The 25,590-nt window shown below is 37.6% G+C and overlaps 4 protein-coding genes and 1 pseudogene across 28 annotated transcripts in view; 3 read left to right on the forward strand and 2 right to left on the reverse strand.

Annotated features, from left to right (window-relative positions):
* Positions 1 to 864, forward strand: part of LOC104723097 (disease resistance protein RPP2B-like) — a 4,811-nt pseudogene extending 3,947 nt beyond the window's left edge. Inside the window, exon 5 of the transcript XR_015572665.1 lies at positions 20 to 864. The product of XR_015572665.1 is annotated as a disease resistance protein RPP2B-like (transcript). The remainder of the gene's footprint in view (positions 1 to 19) is intronic.
* LOC104723096 (disease resistance protein RPP2A) lies at positions 843 to 8,398 on the reverse strand. 22 transcript variants are annotated; one of them, XM_087475700.1, is made up of 13 exons: positions 8,271 to 8,398; positions 8,064 to 8,117; positions 7,830 to 7,955; positions 7,637 to 7,727; positions 7,242 to 7,330; positions 5,863 to 7,152; positions 4,566 to 5,643; positions 4,160 to 4,456; positions 3,494 to 4,071; positions 2,900 to 3,413; positions 2,128 to 2,810; positions 1,409 to 1,787; positions 843 to 1,330 (listed from the first exon to the last, which is right to left on the reverse strand). In XM_087475700.1, exons 5-11 carry the CDS (start codon positions 7,250 to 7,252, stop codon positions 2,130 to 2,132), a joined length of 4,449 nt encoding a protein of 1,482 aa, XP_087331826.1. In that variant the 5' UTR covers positions 7,253 to 7,330; positions 7,637 to 7,727; positions 7,830 to 7,955; positions 8,064 to 8,117; positions 8,271 to 8,398; the 3' UTR covers positions 843 to 1,330; positions 1,409 to 1,787; positions 2,128 to 2,129. The 22 variants fall into 22 exon arrangements, with proteins under 22 accessions (XP_087331826.1, XP_087331822.1, XP_087331825.1 ...); XM_087475696.1 differs by having other exon boundaries at positions 7,637 to 7,752; XM_087475699.1 differs by having other exon boundaries at positions 8,225 to 8,351.
* On the forward strand, positions 8,300 to 12,792 carry LOC104723095 (disease resistance protein RPP2B). Its single transcript, XM_010441390.3, is given in 5 exon segments — positions 8,300 to 8,790; positions 9,276 to 10,377; positions 10,457 to 10,768; positions 10,858 to 11,907; positions 11,991 to 12,792. Coding segments are annotated over 5 exon segments (3,702 nt in total). The 3' UTR covers positions 12,738 to 12,792.
* Positions 12,793 to 15,340: 2,548 nt separating this feature from the next.
* LOC104723101 (protein NUCLEAR FUSION DEFECTIVE 4) lies at positions 15,341 to 18,128 on the reverse strand. 2 transcript variants are annotated; one of them, XM_087475041.1, is made up of 3 exons: positions 17,534 to 18,128; positions 15,708 to 16,639; positions 15,341 to 15,626 (listed from the first exon to the last, which is right to left on the reverse strand). In XM_087475041.1, the coding sequence occupies exons 1-3, from the start codon at positions 17,840 to 17,842 to the stop codon at positions 15,482 to 15,484; spliced, it is 1,386 nt and encodes a 461-aa protein (XP_087331167.1). In that variant the 5' UTR covers positions 17,843 to 18,128; the 3' UTR covers positions 15,341 to 15,481. The 2 variants fall into 2 exon arrangements, with proteins under 2 accessions (XP_087331167.1, XP_087331168.1); XM_087475042.1 differs by lacking the exon at positions 15,341 to 15,626 and having other exon boundaries at positions 15,704 to 16,639; positions 17,534 to 18,089.
* A 1,868-nt stretch (positions 18,129 to 19,996) lies between these two features.
* LOC104723103 (uncharacterized) lies at positions 19,997 to 23,748 on the forward strand. Of its 2 annotated transcripts, none has more exons than XM_019231530.2 (5): positions 19,997 to 22,678; positions 22,783 to 22,915; positions 23,063 to 23,154; positions 23,264 to 23,357; positions 23,444 to 23,748. In XM_019231530.2, exon 1 carries the CDS (start codon positions 20,133 to 20,135, stop codon positions 22,653 to 22,655), a length of 2,523 nt encoding a protein of 840 aa, XP_019087075.2. In that variant the 5' UTR covers positions 19,997 to 20,132; the 3' UTR covers positions 22,656 to 22,678; positions 22,783 to 22,915; positions 23,063 to 23,154; positions 23,264 to 23,357; positions 23,444 to 23,748. The 2 variants fall into 2 exon arrangements, with proteins under 2 accessions (XP_019087075.2, XP_019087077.2); XM_019231532.2 differs by having other exon boundaries at positions 20,016 to 22,678; positions 23,261 to 23,357.
* The last annotated feature ends 1,842 nt before the right edge of the window (positions 23,749 to 25,590 follow it).

Consider the following 25,590-nt stretch of genomic DNA (forward strand, 5'->3'; position numbering starts at 1 on the left):
TTTTTCGGTTTCATTTCAGGAACTAGTTTTGGAACTTTTAGCTGCGGTAAGCTATCCAGGAAATGATTTGCCATTATGGTTCCGCCATCAGAGAATGGGATCTTCAATGGAAATCAACCTGCCTCCACACTGGTGCGATGATAAATTCATTGGACTTTCTCTCTGCAGTGTTGTCTCTTTCAAGGAATATGAAGATCAAACCAGCCGGTTCTCGGTAATATGCAAGTGCAAGTTTAGAAACAAAGACGGTAATTCCATCAGCTTTACTTGCAATCTTGGAGGATGGACGGAGTCATCTGGATTATCAAGCCACGAAGAACCAAGACGACTTAGCTCTGATCATGTGTTCATCAGTTATAACAACTGTTTCCACGCCAAGAATATCCATGATCTCAATAGATGTTGTAACACCACCGCTTCATTCAAATTCTTTGTTACTGATGGCAAAGCCAAAAAAATGCTAGATTGCTGTGAGGTGGTGAAATGTGGGATGGACTTGTTTTATACACCCTACGAGAGTGATTATAGGTTGCAGGGGTTAAAAGAGAAAAACCTCGTGAAAGCGGTGTCTGGAAAAGAAACAGATCTCAATGAAACCACCAACGATGAAGCTGCTTTGGCCAAGAGAGGCCGTTTCTGTTTACAAGAAGAAGAGCTACTGAATAGGAAAAGAACAAAGGAAGAAATCACTTTTTTCTGATAACGAGTGTTCTGTAACTTCTGTTCATAGTTGCATGGAGCCAACAAAGCCAAATCTCTGTAATTAACTAGTTGTAGAGAGCTGATTTGACACGATGAGTGGTTTCAGACATAGGTTGTTCATCCTTCAAAGAGTAATGATATATGACCAAAAGTGTTATTTTTTATCCCTCTTTCTGATACATATGGCTACTTTGAACTTTGAAGTATTAATTAGTACTTCACTTCTAACTATAGTTTAATCTCTGCTCATGTAAGACAAACTTCACCTTTATAATACAAATGATGCTTGCGAGTTGAGATAATTGAACACGACTTATATTGATTCCCCCATTACCAATCATCAAATTTACACAGCTTTTCATCAACATACGCTTACTTTCTTCCTGCTCTGTATCAACGACGCCTTTACCAGAGGTTGCTTGTCTTGCCTCAGACACAGTCATTTGGCTTTCTCAGTTGATGTTTCCAGAAGCTTATCCGACGGTAGACTCAAGAATGCAGATCCAAATGAATCAAATCTCAGCATATCCATGTGCGGACTCTTGGAAGGAATGGAAGATGCGTTCTTCTAGTACGTTAACACCCACATCGGATGTTAAAACGGACAGGACTCATGACGCCGTTTCTTCTGCCAATATATAATTTGCGCACACGTTATTTCTATCATAAGAGATGAAACGAATCCAGTAAGCAAAGGATCACGCACCCACACAGAAGCTGAGATAAGAACAGACATCAGGTTTTAACTTCCTTGGACCCGTTTCAAGATAGTACGGATGTGTTTTTGTCATTAACTTGAACAAGATGCATTGGTGAATAGCTTTATGATGACGTTTAAAAGAAAGAAACTGATTGCTAGTTTATGAAGTGGCTTACCGGCCATCGCGGGAAACCTATGGGGGTTTAGTAAATCTCAGGGACAGGGGTTCTCAGTCACAGATGAATAAATTTCTTTACAAACACTATCACATTTACGCTCTCCGGTGCTCATGTAATATGCATATTCAGGTTGCCCAGGTCTTTCTGGGAAAATATTTCCTGGATGCATTCCCCAAAAAAGACTTGTAAGAGGCATCAAGCTCAACCTGCAAAATGAAGCTATCTGGTTTAGAAGAGGAGAGACGTCTTTTAAGCCGCTAAGAAATCTCATTTGTAAAATATTAATCTGTCAACTCAAGATAACTGAATCCTTTCCCAGTAAGAACCCAAAAAACAAAAAAAGGCAAAAGAAGAAGAGAAAATCAGTTACTGAAGAGCCAGAAGCATTATATAACAAAAACTACAAATACTAGCATGTTACCAAATAAATCAACATCAACATCAAAAGTGGCATCAGAAGCCTAGAGACTGTTAAATCCCCCACACTGGTTAATGGTTAGAGGTGGGATTAACTGGTGCCTTACAAAGTCACATGGGCACCCTCACCTTTAGACGTTTTTGGGAATGATTGAAGCCCTAATATGGGATATCTTCTTCTTATCAGAGACACTATTTTCCCTTTTCCTTTTTCTCAAGCTTAGGATAACAGATTCAATAACTCTCTTCAAACGACATCTCTTATATGGTGGTGCCAGATGCTCCACGCTTGAAATCTCCTCTAAATTCATTGAAGAGGGACGTTTTGCGCCATGGGTCTTATCACATGTTGTCGTGGTAATTAAATACACTGCGCATCTTTTCACCGTGCAGCTATCATCTAGAAGTTTGTTCTGCCAATTGACAGGATGGAATTCGAAGGTAAGCCAACCAGCCAGGAAATCATGGTCAATTCCATCAGCAGGATGCATTTTCGCATTGCCAAAAACAAACATATGATCCTTCCGAACAGTGGGAGCTTCCTTTGGAGCCCAGCAATGGAAAATTCTCTCTAATCTAGGTGAAAGGTCTCTTCTGGCTTTCCTGCATATGCACTTGATGCCAAAACCAGCAGCATTGCGATAATTATCCCGAAATTCAACTACTACAGATAAAGTAAAGCCTGAGAGAGTCCTAAGCATGCCAGAGGTTAGCTCTATCATTACAGATGAACCAGCTTTAAAATTAACTGAGAATTCGTGACCCGCATAGGCAGGTATACAGATGCTGAATGCAAGCGGGTTGTTGTGTTCCTGTTCCAGTGAAGCAACAAAAAAAAACTATCAAATATGTGAAAAGTGCAAATGAAAATGCATGTGAGAGAGAGAGAGAGGGAAAATACCTGTTGATGCCCCTTGGCCATGACTTCAACACTATCTAGAGCTCTTTTCATATATTTTCTGAAAAAATCTGGGGACAACGCAAAGCAATTACTGAATGTGTAGTGCCTTGAAAACTGCTCGAAGCTTAAAGTGAATGACTTAAGAGCCACACAGCCATGTGCATTCAAAATTTCTAGACTAATGGGAAGCTCTGGTAATGATGTGAGATTTTTACAATGGCGTAATCTGAAGCTGTGTAGTTTACGAAGCTCCTTAATGCTTTCAGGAATTTGGCTAAAAGAGTTCCCACCAAGATCCAGTGCCTTCAATGAAGTAAGCCGGCATAACTCGTCAGTTATATCCACCAGGTACGACTTACACAGAAACAAAGTTACTAGGGCATATAATCTTGACGCCAATGAGTGTAGAATTGATGAGGGTAACGGAGTAATAGTGACCCATGGCCAGCTTTCTTGTGGTATTCCCTTGCTTGATAGATATTCAAATGCCGATAAAATTTCTTCTAAATCATCTCTGTAAAAAACAAGTACTGTAAATATCTGATCTTAGTTGCAAATATTTTAAGGTTCATAAGAGTTTTAGAGCCATCTAACCTTGATTCTTGCATAGCAGAGTGAAGTTTTAACGGCACATATTCTTCCGTGGTTATCTTTCTTTGAAGACGTTGTGAATCTCGTAGAAAGAATGTGTCAGGAATTGGAAGATTTCTTAGATTTGAACAGCCAGACAGCTTAAGTGTCACAATGACTTTCAAGTTACTTATACCCGGTGGCAGGTGCTGAAGTCCTTTACAATTCTCCAGATCTAATGTAACAAGTCTAGTGAGCTCCTCGATTGATGGTGGTATTTCTCTCATAGCAGTACCAGCTAGATATAGCTCTTTCAGGTTTGGTGAGAAATCATGAAGGTCCTCAAGATCTGAGCAGCCAGATAGATTAAGAACTTCAAGAGATTCTAGATGAACCGTGGCAGGCATAATCCGCAAATGAGAACAATCTTTCAGACTCAAGAAAGTAAGCTTGCGATGATGAAGAATAGATGAGTTAACTTTAACCAGACTCGTGCATCCTTCAAGATCAATATGCTCAAGGTTCGTGGCCTTTGAAAGCCTTGGGAATTTATTCAACTGTCGGGAGTGACTCAAAATAATCCGATTTAGCTTGTCGAGATTCTGTTTACAAACACGAACAACCAAAATGAGTATTCACGTACTGGTTATTACTTCATGTATGCAACAAAATAATAATGTAAAGACATACCTTTGTTCCTTTCCATAGCTTTGTCATGTTGCTATATGGCATGTTCAATTCTACTAGATTTTTAGGATTGAAGTTCCGAGGTAAAGATCCTCGAGGATATCTTTCCCAGTGTAGTAAACGTAGCTCATCAGACAAAGAGTAAAGGCCTTGAAGTAAAGAAACTTTGCAATGGTTTTCAGAAGTTGGACAGTGGATCTTGAGCAATCTAAGTCTATGCATCCTCTCAAATACAGCAGGACTCAACTCAAATGACAAGCCAGACATATCCAGAAATATGCCTTCTATTGCTTCTGTTCCCTGAAGAAAAAGGGAAAAGAAGATGAGAAACATTTTACTGAAGAAATGAACATAGGCAGCAATCTATAGTTACAGTGAGAATAATAATTATAAATTGTGTAAGACTTACTGTTTTGTTTGTCAGCACATCAGCAATGTCATTAGAGTCCCACAATCTGGTACGCTTGCCTGCGGCTTCGTATTCTTGGCAAACAACAAATCGACCCATGTCTTGAAAAATATTAGGCATTTCTAACTTATTATCTACAAGGCTAATAAGAGACTCATCAATCAAAGCATTGACTCCTAAATCTGTAAAAAAACCACAACCATCAAGGATTTTCACCACATAATCTTTATTCTCCCCTCTGAAGAAACATGCCAGGTCCAAAAATATATCCTTCTCGTTGTCATGTAGTCCATTAAAACTATTTCGAAATGCATCCTGAATCTCGATTGGAGGATGTTGACGCAATCTTCTAAGATGTTGCTTCTCATCATTAGTACATTGCTGTCGTACAGACGAACCTAGGACTCGCAGAGCCAATGGAATGCCACTAGTGTAGTTCACCAGCTCCGAGATCAATGACATCTTTCCCTTCCATTTTTGTTCAGTGGCAAACTGGCAGCAAAGGCGAAGAGAATCATACTCGGATAGCTTCGGAATTTCGTAAAGCTCTTTGGCCTTACACTGTACAAGAACTTGCCTATTCCTAGATGTTAAGATGATTGTATGTCCACCAGAAAACCAACCAAAACCTCCAACCACGACTTCTGCATCTCTAACACTACTCACACCATCAAGAACAATGAGAATCTTTTTATCAAGAAACCTATTCCTTGTGAAACTTATTTTTGTATCATATGTGTCTATAAAAACTCTTTCTTCCCCAAAGATTTTTGAGAAGAAATCATCACGCAGATGACTCAACCCTTTTGTTTGACACATTAGATGAAAGTCTGGCATAAAGTAACTCAGGTCATATCTCTGAGCTTGCGTTCTATATATTTCTCTTGTGATAGCCGTTTTCCCTATACCAGCCATACCCCAAAGTCCAACAATCTGTGGGGCTGAAGGTTGATGACAATGTATTAATGGCAAGATACTCCCTAATAGAAGCTTGATTCCAATTAGGTTCCTGCCGGCTTCAGAACCAAATAACAAGCTGACATCTCTTACAATAATCTTGGCAAGCATACACTCATCCCTGCGCAAGAAAAAAAAAGAACACCAGACAAAATTTAATTAGCCAAACAACTTTCTTTATAAATGCTCTGTCCAATGGCAAATATGTTAAGACAAATCACTAAATGGATTTCCTGGTTAATTAAGCATGTGTGCTCTAGTATATACTTCCGACAAATGTTCACCGAGAAAACCATAGACATGTAAAATGGCCTAATGGGAGAAGAGAGAAATCAATTACCCCTTTATATACTGCTTACTTTTGTAGACAAATAATTTATTTATGGCCTTCCTCCATTTATAAACTTGGGATGCATGTACTGAATTCTCAAAAGAGCCAGGAATTACATTAAAAAACACAGGCAGAAGCGCAAGGTTGTTTGCTTTTAAATGGCCCATGATCGCTGTGAATTCAGCCAGGCACTCTCTGGCATAGTTCATCGTGATAATCATAATACAAACACGTGAACTGTATAGCGTATACGGATCCCCAGTCATTGTGCTCCTGTCTAGATCATAGCTACAAGGGGTGAAGCCACGCCGACATAACTCATTATAGATGCAGCTGATGAAGTATGTCTCCTCAGAGTCTTGGTTTTTACCACAAGAAATTACTAATATAGGGTCAGACCCTGTAATGCTATGCTCAGGCAATCCTTGCTGAAAAGGAATTTCCACTTCCATGTGTTTCTCTCTCAATTCTAGCTTCATTTTGGATGTAGCCGGTGATGTTGGATTCAGAACTGCACTTTGAGAAGAACTTGCGGGAGCAGCGCCAGCGTTGTGCCTTCTGCAGCCAATGAAGAACTTGCTGCTGTCCATATGGTGTCGTTGGAAGAAAACAGAATCTCCAACACTAAGCTGATTTTCCTTAACGTACCTGCTCCAACCTCTGGTAAATTCACACTGACTCCCGATGTTGTGGTATGAGTAGCCAAACAGCCATCCTTTGCCATCCTGGTCCTCAAATCGAATGAGGCTCTCGGTACCTCCCTGGAAGTTGGTGAAGGGAAAGTAATTCCTGGCGTCCTCATCGGGGATGATGAGAGAGTCAACGTTATCCATATCTTTGGTTTTTAAACGCATCTCAAAGAGATCCTCCTTGTTATGGTGACTGAGCATGTTCTTGACAAATTCTTTTTGACTAGTCTGTTCTTCCGCAAGCTCCATCAAGAATGTTCTTACAATTTGGTTGTCAAAAGGATTTTCCTTGTGGCTTCCTAATATTCTTTTGAAGGTGTCGCCGCTGAAGCTTGTAACGACGGCTTCAACTTTGTCAGTGGGCAGGCGCCGGAGAAATTCAACGGCGTCGTTGGAAGTGCATTCAGAAAGAGAACGCGGAGGTTTGCTGTTTTTAAGAAATTCAAAGAAAGCTGTCCAGTCTTCGAATGGGTCCCTACAGCCAACATCTGCGGCTTCGAATTTTTCATCGGTTATCCCTGAACCAGAACAACTATGGCTTATCGGAGAAGTCACCTCTTGTAGGTTGCTTACATCCCTGTAATGAACAAGGACAATATGCTCGTATTCCCTGATATAAAGAGCAATAAACATTATGTTCACTTTTGAGAAATAAACAGGAGTAACGTATATACACATAGTATGAGTACATGAACTCACGGATCTAACATCCAGTAGATACGCCTCTGAAAAGTGGGATTGTGCTCTCCATGCGCATAATAACAATTCAAGGCATCGGTGTTTCCCACCTGTTCATAAACACGTCAATCAAAGAGTCATTAACAAGCTTAAGAACAACATACCTACAAGTTGCAAACACACAAAATCTTGGAGATTGGAATAGTCATTAATAACGTTAAGAACAACAATCTAAAGTTTCAAAAGACGATATTTGGAGACTGGAATAATCATAACAACTAGCAAATTATCTAAGATCATGATAAAAAAAAAAAAAACTCAAGTCATGATAACAAGTACGAGCACAATAATAACATCTAAGAGCATTCAGCAACAATGTGAGAAGTCTCTGAGATCATAGTGCACTATCCTGATACCTTAAGTCGTTCGTGTGCTTCTGCAACAGTTCTACCATCCTTTTTTCTCCGCCAGTGATGGCCATCTTTACGGAATAATTTAAGAACCTTTCTATTAAAAAGAAACAAAGACCCACCTGAGAGACATGAGTTTAAGAAAATTGATTAAATCAAAACCAAACCAGTAAAGTCAGAAAAAAAAAGTCAAACTTACTTGTAGGCCTTTGAGGTGCCGTAAGTGTAAGCGTCAATCTTTCATGATTCTGCAGTATGAACAGCACCTCGGGAGGTTTCAACCACCGGATCTGAGCTTCTTTATGCAGAGTACTAATTCCATATTCTGAGAAAAAAAACAAAAGGTTTGAAACAATCATTAGTCATCGAAATACACAAAGTTTGATACTTTCGAGGCAAAAGAGGAAAATGGAGAAACCCTCAACAAACTCACCGGATTGCATAGCCATTGGGGATGAGACGTGGTCGAATTGAGGTAGTAATAAACCTATTCAAAGACAGAGATGAGTCACACTAAACCAGTACGAACGACAAAGAAGACGAAGAAAGGATAAATACAAAACAAATAAAAAAGAAAAAATCATTAGACTTGACCCACTAAGACGACTCGCACTGTTCACAGTCAATCGCATTTTACAACCTCAACTCCTAACCACTCATTTAATATCCATGGCTGCTGCTTCTTCATCTTCCTCCGCGTCGGATCCATCCCGCCGGAAATACGACGTGTTTCTCAGTTTCCGAGGCGCAGACACGCGCCACTCCTTCACTTGCTATCTCCGAGATTTTCTACGCCGGAAAGGGATCGATGCTTTCATCGATGAGGAACTCCGGCGAGGCAACGATCTCTCAAAGCTTCTCGAAAGGATCGAGCAATCGAAGATCTCGATCGTCGTTTTCTCAGAGAACTACGCGAATTCCGCGTGGTGTTTAGAGGAGCTCGCCAAGATCATGGATTGTAAAAAGACCTTCGATCAGGTGGTTTTACCGGTCTTCTACAAAGTTCCGACATGTGACGTGAGGTATCAAACTGGGAGTTTCGGAGCTCCGTTCGAGAGATCTGAAGAGGTTTTTCAGGGATTTGAACACAGAGTTCCGGCATGGAAGGATGCCCTGACCGCTGCTTCTCAAATCGCCGGCTACGTTTTGCCGGAGAGAAGGTACCTAAACGATTTGACTTTGAGTTCTAATTGAATTCCGGTTAAAGATATGGTTAAGTATCGGTTAATTGTTCTAGAGGATGTTGGGTTGAAAATTAGTGAAATTCCGGTTTAGTAATTGGTTGAACCTCGGTTTACAGTGTAAATAGATGATGGGTTAAGCCACTTCTTGATTAATCAATCATCACTATCTTCTTTACTGTGTGCCGCAGCAAATTTTAAAAATGACTAAACTATGTTTCATTGCATTAAAGGAATAAAACCAGAACGTTAATTGGTCTCTAGTTTCATGAAATTTGTATAGCATTTTACTATCTTTGTTGGTATTCAATAATAGAGTTCTTCTTCATACCAATTTATGTGCTTTGTGTTGTGTCTTACTGTTTCATATTCTAATGAAGCCAAATTATTTCATGGAGATCAATCATTTGCCTTTTTTTCGTTTACTGTGAAACTTATCTTGATAAAAATGATGCATTTGGCAGCCCGGAGTGTGAGTTTGTAGACAAAATTGCCAAGGAAACGTTCAAGGTTCTAAACAAGTTGTCTCCATCTGAAATTCAAGGTCTTCCAGGGATTGAATCGCGTGTGATGGAACTTGAAAAGATAATGTGTTTCGAAGAAAAGACTTGTGTGCGAGTTGTTGGAGTTCTTGGGATGGCTGGGATTGGTAAGACCACTGTTGCAGATTGTGTGTATAAGCGAAACTATGGCCACTTCGATGGTTACTGCTTCCTTGCAAATATTCACAACGAGTCAAAACTAAACGGAGTAGATCATTTGCAGCAGAAGCTCCTCCGTAAGTTATTAGATGAAGACAATCTTGATGTTGGAGCTCCTGAAGGAGCACATGAAGCCTTAAAGGACCGCCTTCGAAACAAAAAGCTGTTAATTGTGCTTGACAATGTGGCCAACGAGAATCAAATTAGACTTCTTATTGGGGGAGAGGGACAAGAGCTGTACAGAGAAGGAACTCGGATTGTTATAACAACAAGGGACAAGAAATTGTTAGAGAAGATTGTGAACCAAACATATGTGGTTCCTATATTAAGCGGAAGAGAGTCTTTGGAGCTTTTCTGCTTGAATGCATTTTCTAGTAATCTCTGCGCTACAGCCTAGTTCATGGATCTATCAAACAAGTTCGTGGATTATTCTAAAGGGCATCCATTAGCTCTGAAATTGCTAGGTTCTGATCTTTGTCAACGAGATAAGTTATATTGGATCAGGAAATTGGAGAGACTGCAGAAAAGACCAGATGGAAAGATTCAAGAAGTCTTGAAAATGAGTTATGAGGAACTATGTCCGGAAGAACAGAGCATATTTCTGGATGTTGCTTGCTTCTTTAGATCAGAAAAGTTGGATTTTGTTTCAAGGATTCTGAGCACTTACCACATTGATGCTTCTAATGTGATAAATGATCTTATTGACAAGTGCTTGGTAACTGTCTCGGATAACCGGCTGGAGATGCATGACCTACTGCTTACGATGGGGAAGGAAATTGGTTATGAATCATCCATCAAAGAGGCAGGTAAGCGTGGTAGGTTATGGGACCAAGAAGATATTTGTCGCGTTTTAAAGTATAAAACGGTGAGCCATGTGTTTCATTTTGTCCTTACGAATGTGATTCTTCTACTGTAGTTTTTTTTTATTTAACTTTTTTTTCCAGGGGACTGCAGAAATTAGGGGCATCTTCTTGGATATGTCTAATGTAGAAAGCATGAAGCTAAGTGCTGATATTTTCACGAGAATGTTGAGTCTCAAATTCCTGAAAATCTATAATTCTCATTGTTCTAAGTGGTGTGAAAACCATTGTAGATTTCGTTTCCCGGGTGGGCTTGATAGCTTTCCAGATGAGCTGGTGTATCTCCACTGGCAGGGGTACCCTTTGGAGTATCTGCCATTGAACTTCAATCCGAAGAAACTCATTGATCTTAGTCTTCGTTATAGCAGCATTAAGCAACTATGGGAAGATGAGAAGGTTAGCGGTAAATTCTCCCATTTTATCAGATTATACTATAGTGTGCTGCTGTGATCAAGTATGTGATTATTAAATTATTTATCTTGCAGAACACAGGAGAGTTAAGGTGGGTTGATCTCAGCTACTCGAAAGACTTACTGAATCTATCTGGCTTGTTGGAAGCTCGTAAACTCGAGAGATTAAATCTAGAATGCTGTACAAGTTTAGCCAAATGTTCATCAATCCAGCAGATGGACAGTCTTGTTTCGCTGAATCTCAGAGATTGCATAAACCTCAAGCGTCTTCCAAAGAGCATTAATCTGAAATATTTGAAGGTTCTTATCCTCAGTGGCTGTTCAAAACTCAAGAAATTCCCAACTATTTCAGATAACATAGAGTCTCTATATTTGGATGGCACAGCAATCAAACGTGTTCCTGAATCCATAGAGACTCTACGGAACCTCGCTGTGTTAAATCTAAAGAAGTGTTTCAGGTTGATGGGTCTTCCTGACACTCTTTGCAAACTCAAGTCTCTAAAAGAACTGATTCTCTCTGGCTGTTCAAAGCTAGAGAGTTTTCCGGATATTCATGAAGACATGGGAAGCTTAGAGATTCTGCTCATAGATGATACAGCCATTAAACAAACTCCCAGAAAAATGTGTATGAGTAATCTCAAGCTGTTTTCGTTTGGTGGATCTAAAGTCCAAGATTTCAGGGGTTTGGAATTGCTGCCTTTCTCGGGCTGCTCTCAGTTATCAGACATGTATCTCACAGATTGTAATCTATACAAGTTGTCGGACAACCTTAGCTGCTTATCCTCGCTGCAGTCTCTATGCTTGAGCAAAAACAATATCGAGAATCTACCAGGAAGCATTAAGAAACTTCATCATCTCAAGTCTCTTTACTTGAAGCATTGTCAAAAGCTCATTTCACTGCCAGTGCTTCCATCAAATCTGCAGTACTTGGATGCTCATGGCTGTATCTCACTCGAAACAGTAGCAAAACCTATGACGCTTCTTGTGATAGCTGAAAAGACCCATTCTACTTTCGTATTCACAGATTGCTTCAAGCTAAACCGAGATGCACAAGAAAATATTGTGGCTCATACTCAACTCAAGAGTCAAATACTGGTGAACGGATCTCTTCAACGTAATCATAAGGTCCAATATCTGTTTGCTCTGTTAGTATAGCAGTGACATTTACATGTTATTCTTAAACGACTTTTTTGGTCTTATCATTTCAGGAACTAGTTTTGGAACCTTTAGTTGCTGTAAGTTTTCCAGGAAATGATTTGCCATTATGGTTCCGCCATCAGAGAATTGGATCTTCAATGGAAATCAACCTGCCTCCACACTGGTGTGACGATAAATTCATTGGACTTTCTCTCTGCACTGTTGTTTCTTTCAAGGACTATGAAGATAGAACCAGCAGGTTCTCCGTAATATGCAAATGCAAGTTCAGAAACGAAGACGGTGATTCCACCAGCTTTACTTGTAATCTTGGGGGCTGGAAAGAGCAGTGTGGATCACCTAGCCACGAAGAACCAAGAAGACTTAGCTCTGATCATGTGTTCATCAGTTATAACAACTGTTACCATGCCAAGAAAAGCGATGATCTCAACAGATGCTGCAACACCACTGCCTCATTGAAATTTTTTCTTACTGATGGCAAAGCAAAAAGAAAACTAGATTGCTGTGAGGTTGTGAAATGTGGGATGAGCTTGTTATATGCACCGGACGAGAATGATTATAGGTTGCATGGGTTACAAGAGAATAATCTCGATAAAGCTATATCTGGAAAAGAAACAGATCTAAACGAAACTGACTTAGATGAAGTTGTTGTGTCCAAGAGAGGTCGTTTATGTTTTCAAGAAGAAGAGCTACTGAACAGGAAAAGGATAAAGGAAGAAGTCTCGTTTTCTAATTACGAATGTACTGTAACTTCCGTTCTTAGTTACACGAAGCCAGCAAAGCCTAATCACTGGACATAACTAATTTCAGAAAGTCGATTTCTACCTTATTAATGGCTTATTCTTGTTCTAAATCTACCTCATTCTTGGCTTGATCTCTTAATTTGAATTGTAGAATCAGCAATGTACAGAGTCTCTGAAGTTTCAAGTCAATTTGGCTACTCTTAAACAATTTTCAAGAAGAGATATTGGGATCTCTGTGTCGCAGACATATTTTTTCTACAAAGATTGAAACCGTTTCCTCTGCTGACTGTCTCCTCAGCACAACAAACTCAACATCAGATCTTTCTATTTTTTTTTTTTTTTTGGTATTTTTAAAATGTAAAAGCTTAACTTTGACTTGTAATAAGATTCACTGAAACTTGAAGTAAAGTTCCAATGCGAACTTATTGCGATTTAATCTCTGCACAACACTCATCAATAAAGAAGATTCTTTGAAACTTGAAGTAAAGTTCGAATACAAATGCATTACCAGATTTGCCACCTAGCTCGCATATGTTAACTTTATCCACAAGCTTTGATATTATACACAACAAAGTATCCTTTTCCATGCATTTGTCATTTGATTTACGTCTTCTAGTAATAAGAAATAAGAACAAGTATAGCCTAAAAAGTTCAGAAAGTCAAATGCTTGAGTTGTAAAATACCAAAAAATCCGCACTAGAAGAATGAAAATCACACAATCAAAAGTCAAAAGTGGAAGCCAAACACACTAAACAATATAACTATTTGCTTCAAAGCTAACCAATGTTTTAGACCGTTGACCTTAGATTATAAATTCATCATTCCTCATACGAAAATAAATACTATTTTAAAACAAATATCATGAGAATTAAGAGTGTTCACATAATGATGTGTTGAAAAGTCACGCAACAAGTCACATGAATATTTTTCCCATACATACAAACCAAAGTAACCCCACAAGATTAATTGAAGCCTCACGTTTCTTTCTTGGTCATTTTTACGTTACCAAACCCACTGAATAAACAACTTTAATGGGATCGTCTCCACTTTATCATTTTACTTATATTGTAAGCTTATAATTAAAATCCCCAAAGATGAAAAATGATGATTTGCTTTTTATGTATCCTTTACTTGAACAAACAGAACCACCACAGCACCATATTTTGAAGAAGAAACAAAAAGCAATGGCTTCACAAACCAAACTTAAGAAACCAAATTCTCATTTTAGTCTTTGTACTTTCCTCTTCTTCACCGTCCTTTTTACAATACCGGCTCTCTTCCTCCTCCGCAGCTCCTCTTGCTCCTCCTCCACAGTCGCAGTCTCCTCTTCCTCTGAAACATACCAGCCACCGTGGTCTGGCGACCTTCAAACCGCCCAGTTTGCCTGGAACCGCCTTGCTTTCTCCATAACCAACCCTCCCAAATCCCTAAAACTCGCTGTTTTCTCCCGGAAATGGCCTACTGGGCCCAATCCCGGCGGCATGGAACGTCATGCTTTAACTCTCTACACTGCTTTAGCCCGCCGTGGACACCGCGTCCATGTTTTCACCTCCCCCTTAGACCATTCCCCTGAAACCAACAAAATCACTCCGGTTTCCGACCAAATCTTATACCCTATAATCCATTCTCACGGTGACGCGGAGCCTGGAAAATGGCGGTACAACAAAGCATGGCAGCTTTACCAAGAAGAGAACAAGAAAGAACCTTTCGATGCGGTTCACACCGAAAGCGTGGCTTTACCTCACTGGATTGCCCGGGAGGTTCCAAACCTAGCAGTCTCATGGCACGGCATTGCGCTAGAGAGCTTACAATCAAGCATTTACCAAGACCTGATCCGTAAACCAGACGAACCAAGATCACAAGGCTTCAATGCAAGCCTATACGGTGCCGTGCTTCCCAAGATACTTGACGAAATCAGATTCTTCCACAACTACGCTCACCACATCGCGATCAGCGATAGCTGCGGAGAAATTCTAAGAGACGTTTACCAAATTCCTGAGAAAAGGGTTCACGTGATCCTCAACGGAGTTGATGAACACGGATTCACATCAGACAAGAAGCTACGTTCTCTGTTTAGGTCAAAATTAGGGTTACCAGAAAACTCATCAGCGGTCGTTTTAGGAGCCGCAGGGAGATTAGTTAAAGACAAAGGACATCCATTACTCTTCGAAGCTTTTTCGAAACTAATCGAAACACATTCTAATGTTTACCTCGTAGTAGCTGGATCAGGGCCATGGGAGAATCGTTACAAGGAACTAGGAGATAAAGTTTCCATTTTGGGATCTCTAAACCCAAACGAACTCAAGGGTTTCTACAACGGGATAGATTTGTTCGTGAATCCAACGCTTAGACCACAAGGACTCGATTTGACGTTAATGGAAGCGATGTTGAGTGGTAAACCAGTGATGGCGTCGAGGTACGCAAGCATAAAGAGGAGTATAGTGGTGAATGATGAGTTTGGGTTTATGTTTGCGCCGAATGTGGAAGCTTTGACGGCGGTTATGGAGGTTGCGGTGGCGGAAGGAGCTGATAGATTGGCGGAGAGAGGTAGAAAGTGTAAAGAGTATGCGGCGGAGATGTTTACGGCGAGTAAGATGGCTTTGGCTTATGAGAGGCTTTTTCTTTGTATTAACGATCAGAAATTTTGTATCTACCCATAATTAGTAACTTACTCAAAGTACTTTTATTTTACCATCAGTAATCTTTTTCCCCCATTATTGGAAAAGTGTGTCATAGCAAAATAAGAAAAGTCATCAGTTACATATGCGACCCCGCCCCATACGTAAGGAATCAGTCATCAGTTACATATGCGACCCCGCCCCATGCGACCCCGCTGTTCCTGCTTGTAATGCTGATGAGTGTCCTGATGATGCAAGCAAGAAGAGCGCGATTGGTGTTGGTAGTAACGCGATTGCTAACCACCCGGTTCTCGCAAAATAAACCTTCCTGCACAAATAAAAACATTCACAACTCTGCAATCAACCAGTAGAGATTATAAGACTAATCACAGATAGATACAATACTTACGCTCGGATATAATCCGGTGTTGCAGAAAGCAATCTTCCAAAGAATGAGAAAGAGGAATAAAGTGTAACAAGAGTTGTTGTGGTTGAGCTTTGTCCTAAAGACTGAGCAATCTGTCCGAGGTTGTTGCTGTACACAAGTCCAATGGTTCCACCGCAGAAGTACGTGACATAGTATAACCAGAAATCTGATCTGCGTAAGAGCAACGACAAAGAATGTTCGATTCCCAAACTTTCAAGCTGATCTTTTGTAATAAGCTTCCCGCAACAAGACTCATCAATATCATCTTCCTCAACAGCTACTGTCTTAACAGGGTTTTGCTCCACATCTTCGTTCAGCAGTTGGTAGCTTTCTCGGTTTGCTTCATGCGCAAGCATCCCTTTATGCAACTCAAGCTCATCAGGATGAACAAGAATGAAACCGGAACCTTCAAGACGGAAACTAGTGTGGATTGTACGGTGATACCAATTCCGAGCGATGACTAAACCGGGAATACATAAAGGGAAGATCAAAAGAACGATTGCACCACCAAAGAGGAGACGAGCAGAGGTCAAATCAGAGGAGTTCGATCCAAAGAGAAGGAGATAAACACCGTTCAAAGCAGCGAGTATGTTGAGCACTAGAAACATGAGAGAGTCACGGCGAACTCCATCTGGTGGAAGTGGCTCAAAAGGCGGTTGGCGAAGGATCGGGATGATTGCGGTGAAAGATACAATGAGAGGTATAAGAGCGTTTAAGAGAAGGTACAGCTCTGGAGAAGCCGGATTGATTGCGTTATACGCTAGAGTATATAACGCGGCGCTTACGCCATTGAAGCTCACTGTGAGAGACAGAGCAAGTGATCTGTTTGCGGGGAAGTTACTAATGCAGAGCACAAAGCAGACTGTGTTGAACCAACAGATACTTAAACCAGCAAGTAAGCAACAGAGAAACACCTGCACAGATCACTAGCAAAACTTTAATAAACTTAAATTAAAATTCTTGCAGAAACGGCAAATTATTAAAGGTTGCATATATAATCTTCACTCCAAAAGCTAATCTTAACATCCAAGAAAATAGTATAAAAAAAAAATCAAAGAAATAAGACTTAACTAAGAGAATTAAAATTCCCATTTAATATTTGTATATTTATTTTCATTGTTTTGTTTCAGTCACAAAAATCCTCTAATTCCCTTGCTCATCCGAAAAAAGACGTTTCAGAAAAAGAAAAAGAAAAAAAGATCCGGTTGTCAATCAATTATATTAACTACAGGTATTATATGATTTGAATAAATAAATGAAACTGGGTCCATATAATTTAAAATTTGAATATTACATTTCCTGTTTTTGACGTCATAATTTAAATATATATGTATAAAATGAATTAAACAACCATCAAACACGAGCCAACAAGCCCTAATAAACAGTCCAAAATAATATTGCTACTTGCTAACCAACTAATTATTTAAAGTTCTAAAATAATGCATAAGACAAATCGACGAAAACAAAGAAAAGAAAAGATTCAACTACCATTCTACTCTACCAATCAAACATCACTCAATCTGAGATTCAATATCTTATTTTCGTCCCATTTTGTGACAATTTCAATAAAAGTAATAATATATCAATTCTTTATTAATTAACCCTTAAAAATTAGTTCTGAAGTTAATTAAATACAAATATATATCGACCCTTAAAAAGTTAAAACGTTACTAAACTCATAAATAAACTCTTTTAACAATGAAGATATCACTTGTAGATTATTATTCCAACCTCTGGAATTTATTGTTTTTCTCCAAAATTTTTTTATTAAATAATAAAATCAGATAGTAGTGGATGAGTGACGTTACCATAATATAAGGTAAAGAAATGAAATGAGTGATGACGAGCCACTGAACTCCGTAACCGACGAAACCCATAAAAGCCGCCGCGAAAAGCACCGTCCAAAGCGGGAAATACATAAGCGCAAGACCCGATGACCATCCGAAAACTTTCCCTAGATCCGAAGCTACGGCTAAGTAGTTTAGCTGCACCTGCGTTATCCCAAGAACCGATTTCAAATCTGACGAGTAAGCTGAGAAATCGAAGTTCGTCCCGGTGAAAGCTTGAATCCATATCGTTGCTACCAGAATCATCCATTTCCGTGACTGTCCTCCCATTCTCTTTAACTTTTTTCGCCGGCTGGTGGGGTAAAAGAGAGAAACGTAGAGATTTTGTGTTTTTGTATGGTAGGGAGAGAATTCGAGTTTTCTTGTTTTTGTGACTGAGCTTTTTTCTCTTTTGGTGTGTTTACAATTTTGATATATAAAACAAATTATTTTGTTGTCAAAGAAAAAGAAAAAGAAATCAATTCGTCTATTTACGTGGCGACTCTTTTGTATTTTCTTGAATAAGATATGTTTGGTTTTATAAGTTTAGATTTTTTTTTTTTTTTTTAATAATTGTAAAGACACCATTTGTCTTTGAAGATTATTAAAGAATGGCTATTAGTATAAATTAGTAACAGTTTAATCACACAATATGATAATTAGTCAATACGTAACAACTACACTTTCTTTCTTTTTTTGGCAGCTATGCACTTATTTATTTGTTTTGTAAAAAGTGCATATACTAACTTCACTTTTAATGTTTTGTTTTCCAACCAAATTGGTGAACATTTTGATTACTCCATAAATCTTACTATGTTAATTGAGAAGTACAAATATGAAACTAACCTTAAAATGTGTAAAAAATTACATTCAATTGCCATTAGAAAAACTTAATTAAGATTAATTAATTAAATAAATAAATATAATTAATTAAAACACGAAAATTGAGGACAAATAAAATAAAATAAATTGTAGAAAATAAAATAAAATCTATTAGAATCAAAACTAATTCGTACTTTAAAAAAAATTAACCGCTAAGATTTTAAAAATCTAATCAAATAAAATCTATATAACTACAAATTTCATCAAAAAACTTTTCGTTAAAAATTTTTCAAAAATTAAATCGATTAAAATATATAATAGTTTCGTTTAACGGCTTAGATTTTAAAAATTAATAAATAAAAATAAAAGATATATATATAGTATCTTATCTATTTAAAAAAGTTATATTTTCTTTTAGCCACCGTTATTTAGGAAAATAAAACTAAGTTGAGATTTGAATATATTTAATACTTGAAGGAATCTTCACTAGCTATATTTAGTTGCTCTTTTAAAATATTAGTGATATCTTTTTACAAACTTCACAACTATAGTAAGATTGCGTTTAATTGACAAAGTTTTAAACAATTTTATTCATTACATGCAAATGTTTTATTGACAGGTTTTCAATAAATATTTTTAAAATATAAAAATTTTAATATAACTAAACCAAATTTTTAATCACAAACCTTTATAAATAACATAATAATAAAATAAATTATTAAAAAATTTCATCAAAAGAAAAAGTTCAGCATGCGGTTTTCCACGGGTTAGTACCTAGTATGTTATTACGTATTGATACATTTGATGCATTATTAAACAACCGGAAATCAACTAAAAATTTAATTTTATCTTTTTCTCCCTTTAATAAAAATTAATTGTATCTTATATACTTTCTTAAACTGTTTCTATTAATTAGGGATTGAGAACTGAAATCCGAACAAAGTACACTCAAGAGATAAAAATTTAAGCATGTATTCCTTCTTTATTTGTCTTGTACTAATATGTTTAATTAGTGATTCATTCAACCACTAGATATAAATATAGCTGGGGTTTTTAGTTTTATAGTTTACTACAAGTGTCGGTATCTTTTGAAAAAATACATTTATGAACAAGATATGATGTTGCATGCCATGGTGCTATCTGTGGAGCATGCGAGGTTACAGCTTATTTTGTGAGATGTTTTTGTCATTTAACATGTCTACTGCTAGTCTACTTGCTATAAATCATAAATACGTACGATATACTACGGTGCTACTATAATTGTTGGAATCTCTGGTTAAGTCTGATTTCACGTGAATCGTAAGCTAAAAGTTTATTCCAGACAGTAATGACATGACATGATGCTATAGATTATCATGATTAGAACATCATGACGCACCAAATAATCTCTACAGTGAAACTAATACAGTTAATTTTTATGAGTGTGATTGCATAATTAATGAAAGGAACACAATAATTAAAAGTTGTGTAAAAAAAAAAAAAGTGTATTTATGTGAAATATAAAAAAACTAATACTCAAGTTTAACAATAGGCTCAAATGTCGTAGCTTTTAGCCCATGTGATATAACTAATGGGCCAATAACAGGCCCATTTATTGAGATCCCGTTCGTGTCCCCCAAGACTGACTGAACCCTGGGTTTTTGCCCAAATCGCCTCCTCACGAGAAATTTCTCCGTCTTGTTCACAAGTCTCTCTCTCTCTCTCTCTCCGATGGCGTGGCTCAACACCATCTTCAATTCTTCTTCTTCGACATTGATCAATGGCAGCTCTTCTCTATTTCCCTAAAATCTCTTCACGAATGACTTCTTCACGTCTCCTCTCTCTCTCACCCATGGATTTGAGGAGGAGACTCTCTCGCGCTAGCTACTTATTCACTCGCCGCCTTAAATCCCCCAAGAGAAGCTTCCACACAACTCGATACCTGCAACAGTACGTTCATCCGCCGGATAAATCGGAAGATCCTTCCTCTGATCGGCAGCATTTGCACCAACGGTTGTCTTCAGTCTTGTCTAAGAGATCTCTAGATTACGAGCAGTGTAAACAACTCATAACTGTTCTATCGCCTCTCGAATTCGATAGGTTGTTTCCTGAGTTCCGATCCAAAGTTAATCCGAAGACGGCTTTGGATTTTTTCCGATTAGCTTCTGATTCGTTTAGTTTCTCCTTCAGTCTCCGTTCTTATTGTTTATTGATAGGTTTATTGCTTGATTCGAGTCTGTTGTCCCCTGCTAGGGTAACTTTGATTCGTTTGATCAATGGGAATGTACCTGTTTTGCCTTGTGTTAACGGTGGTTTGAGAGATAGTCGAGTTGCGATTGCGGATGCAATGGCGAGTTTGAGTATGTGTTTTGATGAGGAAACCAGAAGGAAGATGTCAGATTTGTTGATTGAAGTTTATTGCACTCAGTTCAAGTGTGATGGTTGCTATCTAGCTCTTGATGTGTTTCCTTTTCTGGCAAACAAGGGTATGTTTCCATCTAAGACGACTTGCAACATTTTGCTGACTTCTCTAGTGAGAGCTAATGAGTTTCAGAAGTGTTGTGAAGCTTTTGAAGTTGTTTGCAAAGGGGTTTTCCCGGATGTTTACTTGTTCACTACAGCGATTAATGCGTTTTGCAAGGGAGGGAAAGTGGAGGAGGCCATTGAGTTGTTTACAAAGATGGAAGAAGCTGGTGTTGCACCAAACGTTGTTACTTACAATACTATCATTGATGGGTTGGGGATGAGCGGAAGGTATGATGAGGCATTTATGTTTAAAGAAAAGATGGTAGAGAGAGGTCTGGAACCAACTCTTATCACTTATAGTATTCTTGTCAAGGGTTTGACCAAGGCAAAGAGGATTGGTGATGCTTATTGTGTCTTGAAGGAAATGACAGAAAAAGGTTTTCCTCCTAATGTTATTGTATATAATAATTTGATCGATAGTTTAATCGAGGCTGGAAGTTTGAACAAAGCTATTGAGATAAAGGATCTCATGGTTTCAAAAGGGTTGTCTCTTACATCGTCGACGTATAATACTCTCATAAAGGGATACTGCAAGAGCGGTCAAGTAGTTATTGCTGAGCGTCTTTTGAAGGAAACGCTGTCGATAGGTTTAACTGTAAATCAGGGATCCTTTACATCTGTGATTTGCTTGTTGTCCAGTCATCATATGTATGACTCAGCACTTCGTTTTGTTGGAGAAATGCTACTGCGTAACATGAGTCCTGGTGGTGGATTACTTACTACATTGATTTCTGGTCTCTGTAAGCATGGAAAACACTTAGAGGCAGTAGCACTTTGGTTTAAATTTTTAAATAAAGGCTTTGTAGTAGACACGAAGACTTCAAATGCTTTGCTTCATGGCCTCTGTGAAGCAGGGAAGCTGGAAGAAGCTTTTAGGATTCAAAAGGAGATATTAGGGCGTGGATTTGTTATGGATAGAGTGTCCTATAACACTTTGATTTGTGGATGTTGCGGAAAGAGTAAATTGGAGGAAGCTTTTACTCTCATGGATGAAATGGTTAAGAGAGGACTTACGCCTGACAATTATACATATAGCATATTGATTCGCGGGCTATTTAATATGAATAAAGTTGAGGAGGCCATACAGTTTTGGGGTGATTGTAAACGGAATGGCATGCTTCCAGATGTTTATACATATTCAGTGATGATAGATGGATGTTGTAAAGCTGAAAGAACAGAAGAGGGACAGAAATTGTATGATGAGATGATGAGCAATAACGTGCAGCCAAATACTGTTGTTTACAATCATCTAATCGGAGCATACTGTAGAAGCGGAAGGCTATCAATTGCATCGGAACTCCGTGAAGATATGAGACACAAAGGAATTTCCCCTAATTCTGCTACATATACTTCACTAATAAAGGGGATGTCGATCATTAGCCGTGTTGAGGAGGCAAAACTCCTCCTCGATGAGATGAGGGTGGAGGGTTTGGAACCGAATGTCTTTCACTATACAGCACTTATTGATGGATATGGTAAATTGGGTCAGATGGTCCAAGTTGAATGTCTTCTGCGTGAGATGCATTCGAAGAACATACACCCAAACAAGATTACCTATACTGTGATGATTGGTGGGTATGCTAGAGACGGGAATGTAACAGAAGCTTCTAGGCTTCTAAATGAGATGAGGGAAAAAGGAATTGTTCCAGATAGTATCACATACAAGGAATTTATATATGGATATCTTAAGCAGGGAGGTGTATTGCAAGCTTTTAAAGGCTCTGATGAAGAAAATTATGCAGCGATCATTGAAGGATGGAACAAACTTATACAGTAGCTGATGAGTTAGTAGAAGAAAAGGTTTCTATTCTGGTCCTCAATTTTCCTATATTAGTTGCTCTGGTTGCTTTAGTTTATTAATGTAAATTTTCTGATTTGTATAGTTGTGCATCCTATTCTTGCAGTTGAAAAATTGAGATCAGTGGCGTTCTCGGTTTTGATGGTCTTATTAACGCCTGGGCTCTACATCTTCTTAGAGGAACACGCTAGGATGTGGAGTTCACTTGGTCAATGCATATGGTCCATTGCATCTTACAAGTAAGTTAGTGTGTTCTACTTGGTTCTCCAACCACATTCACTTAACAGCTTCGGCCTGCTTCAATCTTAGGGAGAAAGTTGTTTCTTTTAGCATCATAGGCTATATGGGTGTATGATTTACAAATCCACATTACTGGTGCACGTCAGGTTTATGATTGAGTGCCACAGAATCAAAGCCATATGATAGATTCTGGATCCGAGCAAGCATATCAGACAGCATTCCTGAAAAGACTATACAGGTACAATAATAAATACACAGCTTTGTGCCTTGAGTATATTGCCGCTTACAGTTTTAAAGCTGTTTGCTGTATCCAAAACCCTTTACTTATGTTACACCCTTTTTAGCAGATTCAGTGAAAGATGCATACATCATGGACAGTCAATTAGAAGTTTACGCATGGAGCTATGAGAGTGGATCAATATATGGCTCTTCTATATACAGGTCACATAAGTGTAAAAAACTCCTTCTTTTACTATAGCTGTTTGGCTGAAAGTATTGTTCTTTCTCTTTTTTTTTTTGTGCTTCAGAAACCTTACGCCAGTGTCATCGGAGTAGTTTAGAACTAATTCTTGCCTGACGACACGTTGCTGTGGAAAATTTCCTCAGACGTGCAGAATTTTTGCCCACGGGTCGGAGAGTTTAATGGATTGATATGAAAGGTAACATTTACGGTATCAACTAATCTAACAACAACATTCACCGTATAGTAAAGACTGTCGGTGGGGTTATCACTGTTTATTTTTCTTCTATGCAATTCTTTACTTTTGTTAGTTTTACAGTGGGGTACATAAAAATAGAAGAAAGAATCATGAATTAAATTTGATTGCTTCCACTGCTCTCATGCTTTTTTTTTGTTTTTACTTCATAGTATTGAAGATACCCTAAACAGAGATTGTTTTGAGAAGATTTTAAAAGCCAATATGAAACCTGAATATTCGAATATTATGATCAGTAAATCTCCAAAAGGACTAAATGTGTTAAGAGTTAATTTTTGAGTCCGATACTTAGGATACTTGCAGATCATCGAACCTAACTCATGGTTTATGGGAATATTAATATCGAGTTTTGCGAATGAGATAATGAGAAATGGTAAACTGAGAGTGGGTTACCCGAAACGCTGGGATAGTTGAAACATGAAGATGCATAACATAAGATCACCGCCTTTTAGTGAAAAGAACAACAAAGGAAACATATTGATACCAAAACAGTTCGCATGCACGTGGGTATGGACCATTTTTCTTTACTAATATACATCAAACCACCATTTGATCCCACAGCTAAATTCCATATTTCAGTTCCTTAGATTATGGGTTTCTTCCTTGTTTTTTATTTCTCAAATTTTTATATTTTTTTAATAATGCGTGGCTCATGAAAATTATTGTAAATTCCTTATCTATTAAAAAAAAAGTGTGTGAAGTGGAAGAGGTAAAGTCACTTGTTTAGTCGAAGAACATTTCATTTTCATCCAGCTCTCATGGCCCCTCTTCTTTTCTTTATTTACCAACTAGATAAGGCCCGCACATCATGCGGGTTTAAAAAGTGTTAAAGAAAATAAATCCTAAATCTTAAACAATTTTTTTAAAATATATAAAAAAATTTTATTTTCTAAAGTAAATATATAAATAATTTAAGTTAGAGAATCTTTGTATTTACCTTCATAAATTTATTTATATTTATATATTTTTAATATATTATAACAATTATTACAATAATCTAAAGCTAAATTATATCCCACTAAAACTTTTGTCAAATACTCATCATTACAAATTTTATTATTGTCAAATTTCATAAATGTTTCACAACTTATTCACAAAATATTTTACATGCAACAAATTCATCTAAACAACATTTAATAATTAACCACGTACAATTTTACTCTATATTTTACCATTAAAAATATGTTCTTACACCCAAAATTATTTTATTGTTAAAGTATGCTCTTTATCACCACCTATAAAATGTCTTCTAAAGAAATTAAACAAATTTTATGTTGCTTTACTTTCATTTTGGCATAATTATAGTTCTTGTAATTACTAAAATTGTTTTGTGACATAATTTCTCTAACCATAAAGTTATTTTTACTCCAAAGGTATTTTGGATGAAATACTGGTGAAAATTATCTACTCGATTAAAATAATTTTATGACTAACCCAATAAAAGTTGAGATATTGAAAGAAAGTTAATATAATATAATAAAAACAAAAATTTTAAAATTATAATCAGGATGATATATAAGTCTTAGATAATTCAAATATACAAAATAGAAACTTTATATATAATCCAAAACATGACATATGTCATAATCACCTTAATGATCAACGACGTATTTACTCTTCAGAAGTATCCAATTGTACCAAAACAACTTAAACCTATGACTTCGTCTCAAATATTCTCGAAACATAAATTCTCAACTTATTTTTACCCGAATCAAAAGTTCTCATATATTTCTCCATATACCTGGTTTAAACGGTTTACGAACCTAATCTGATAGAAAACCACATAAATCCGGTTTGAAACCAATTTTAAAATGGTATACCGTTCCAACTTCTCCAAATTTGAAACCGCTTCTCAATTACTCGATCAAGCAGCTCTTGTTTTAGTACCAGAATCATCAACATTATTCAGAAAAGACAACTCTAAATTTTGACCAGAAACATCAACCACCAACTTATCT

This window comes from Camelina sativa, chromosome 11 (genome assembly GCF_030686135.1).
Source record: "Camelina sativa cultivar CO46 ecotype springtype chromosome 11, ASM3068613v1".
Taxonomy (NCBI): Eukaryota; Viridiplantae; Streptophyta; class Magnoliopsida; order Brassicales; family Brassicaceae; genus Camelina; species Camelina sativa.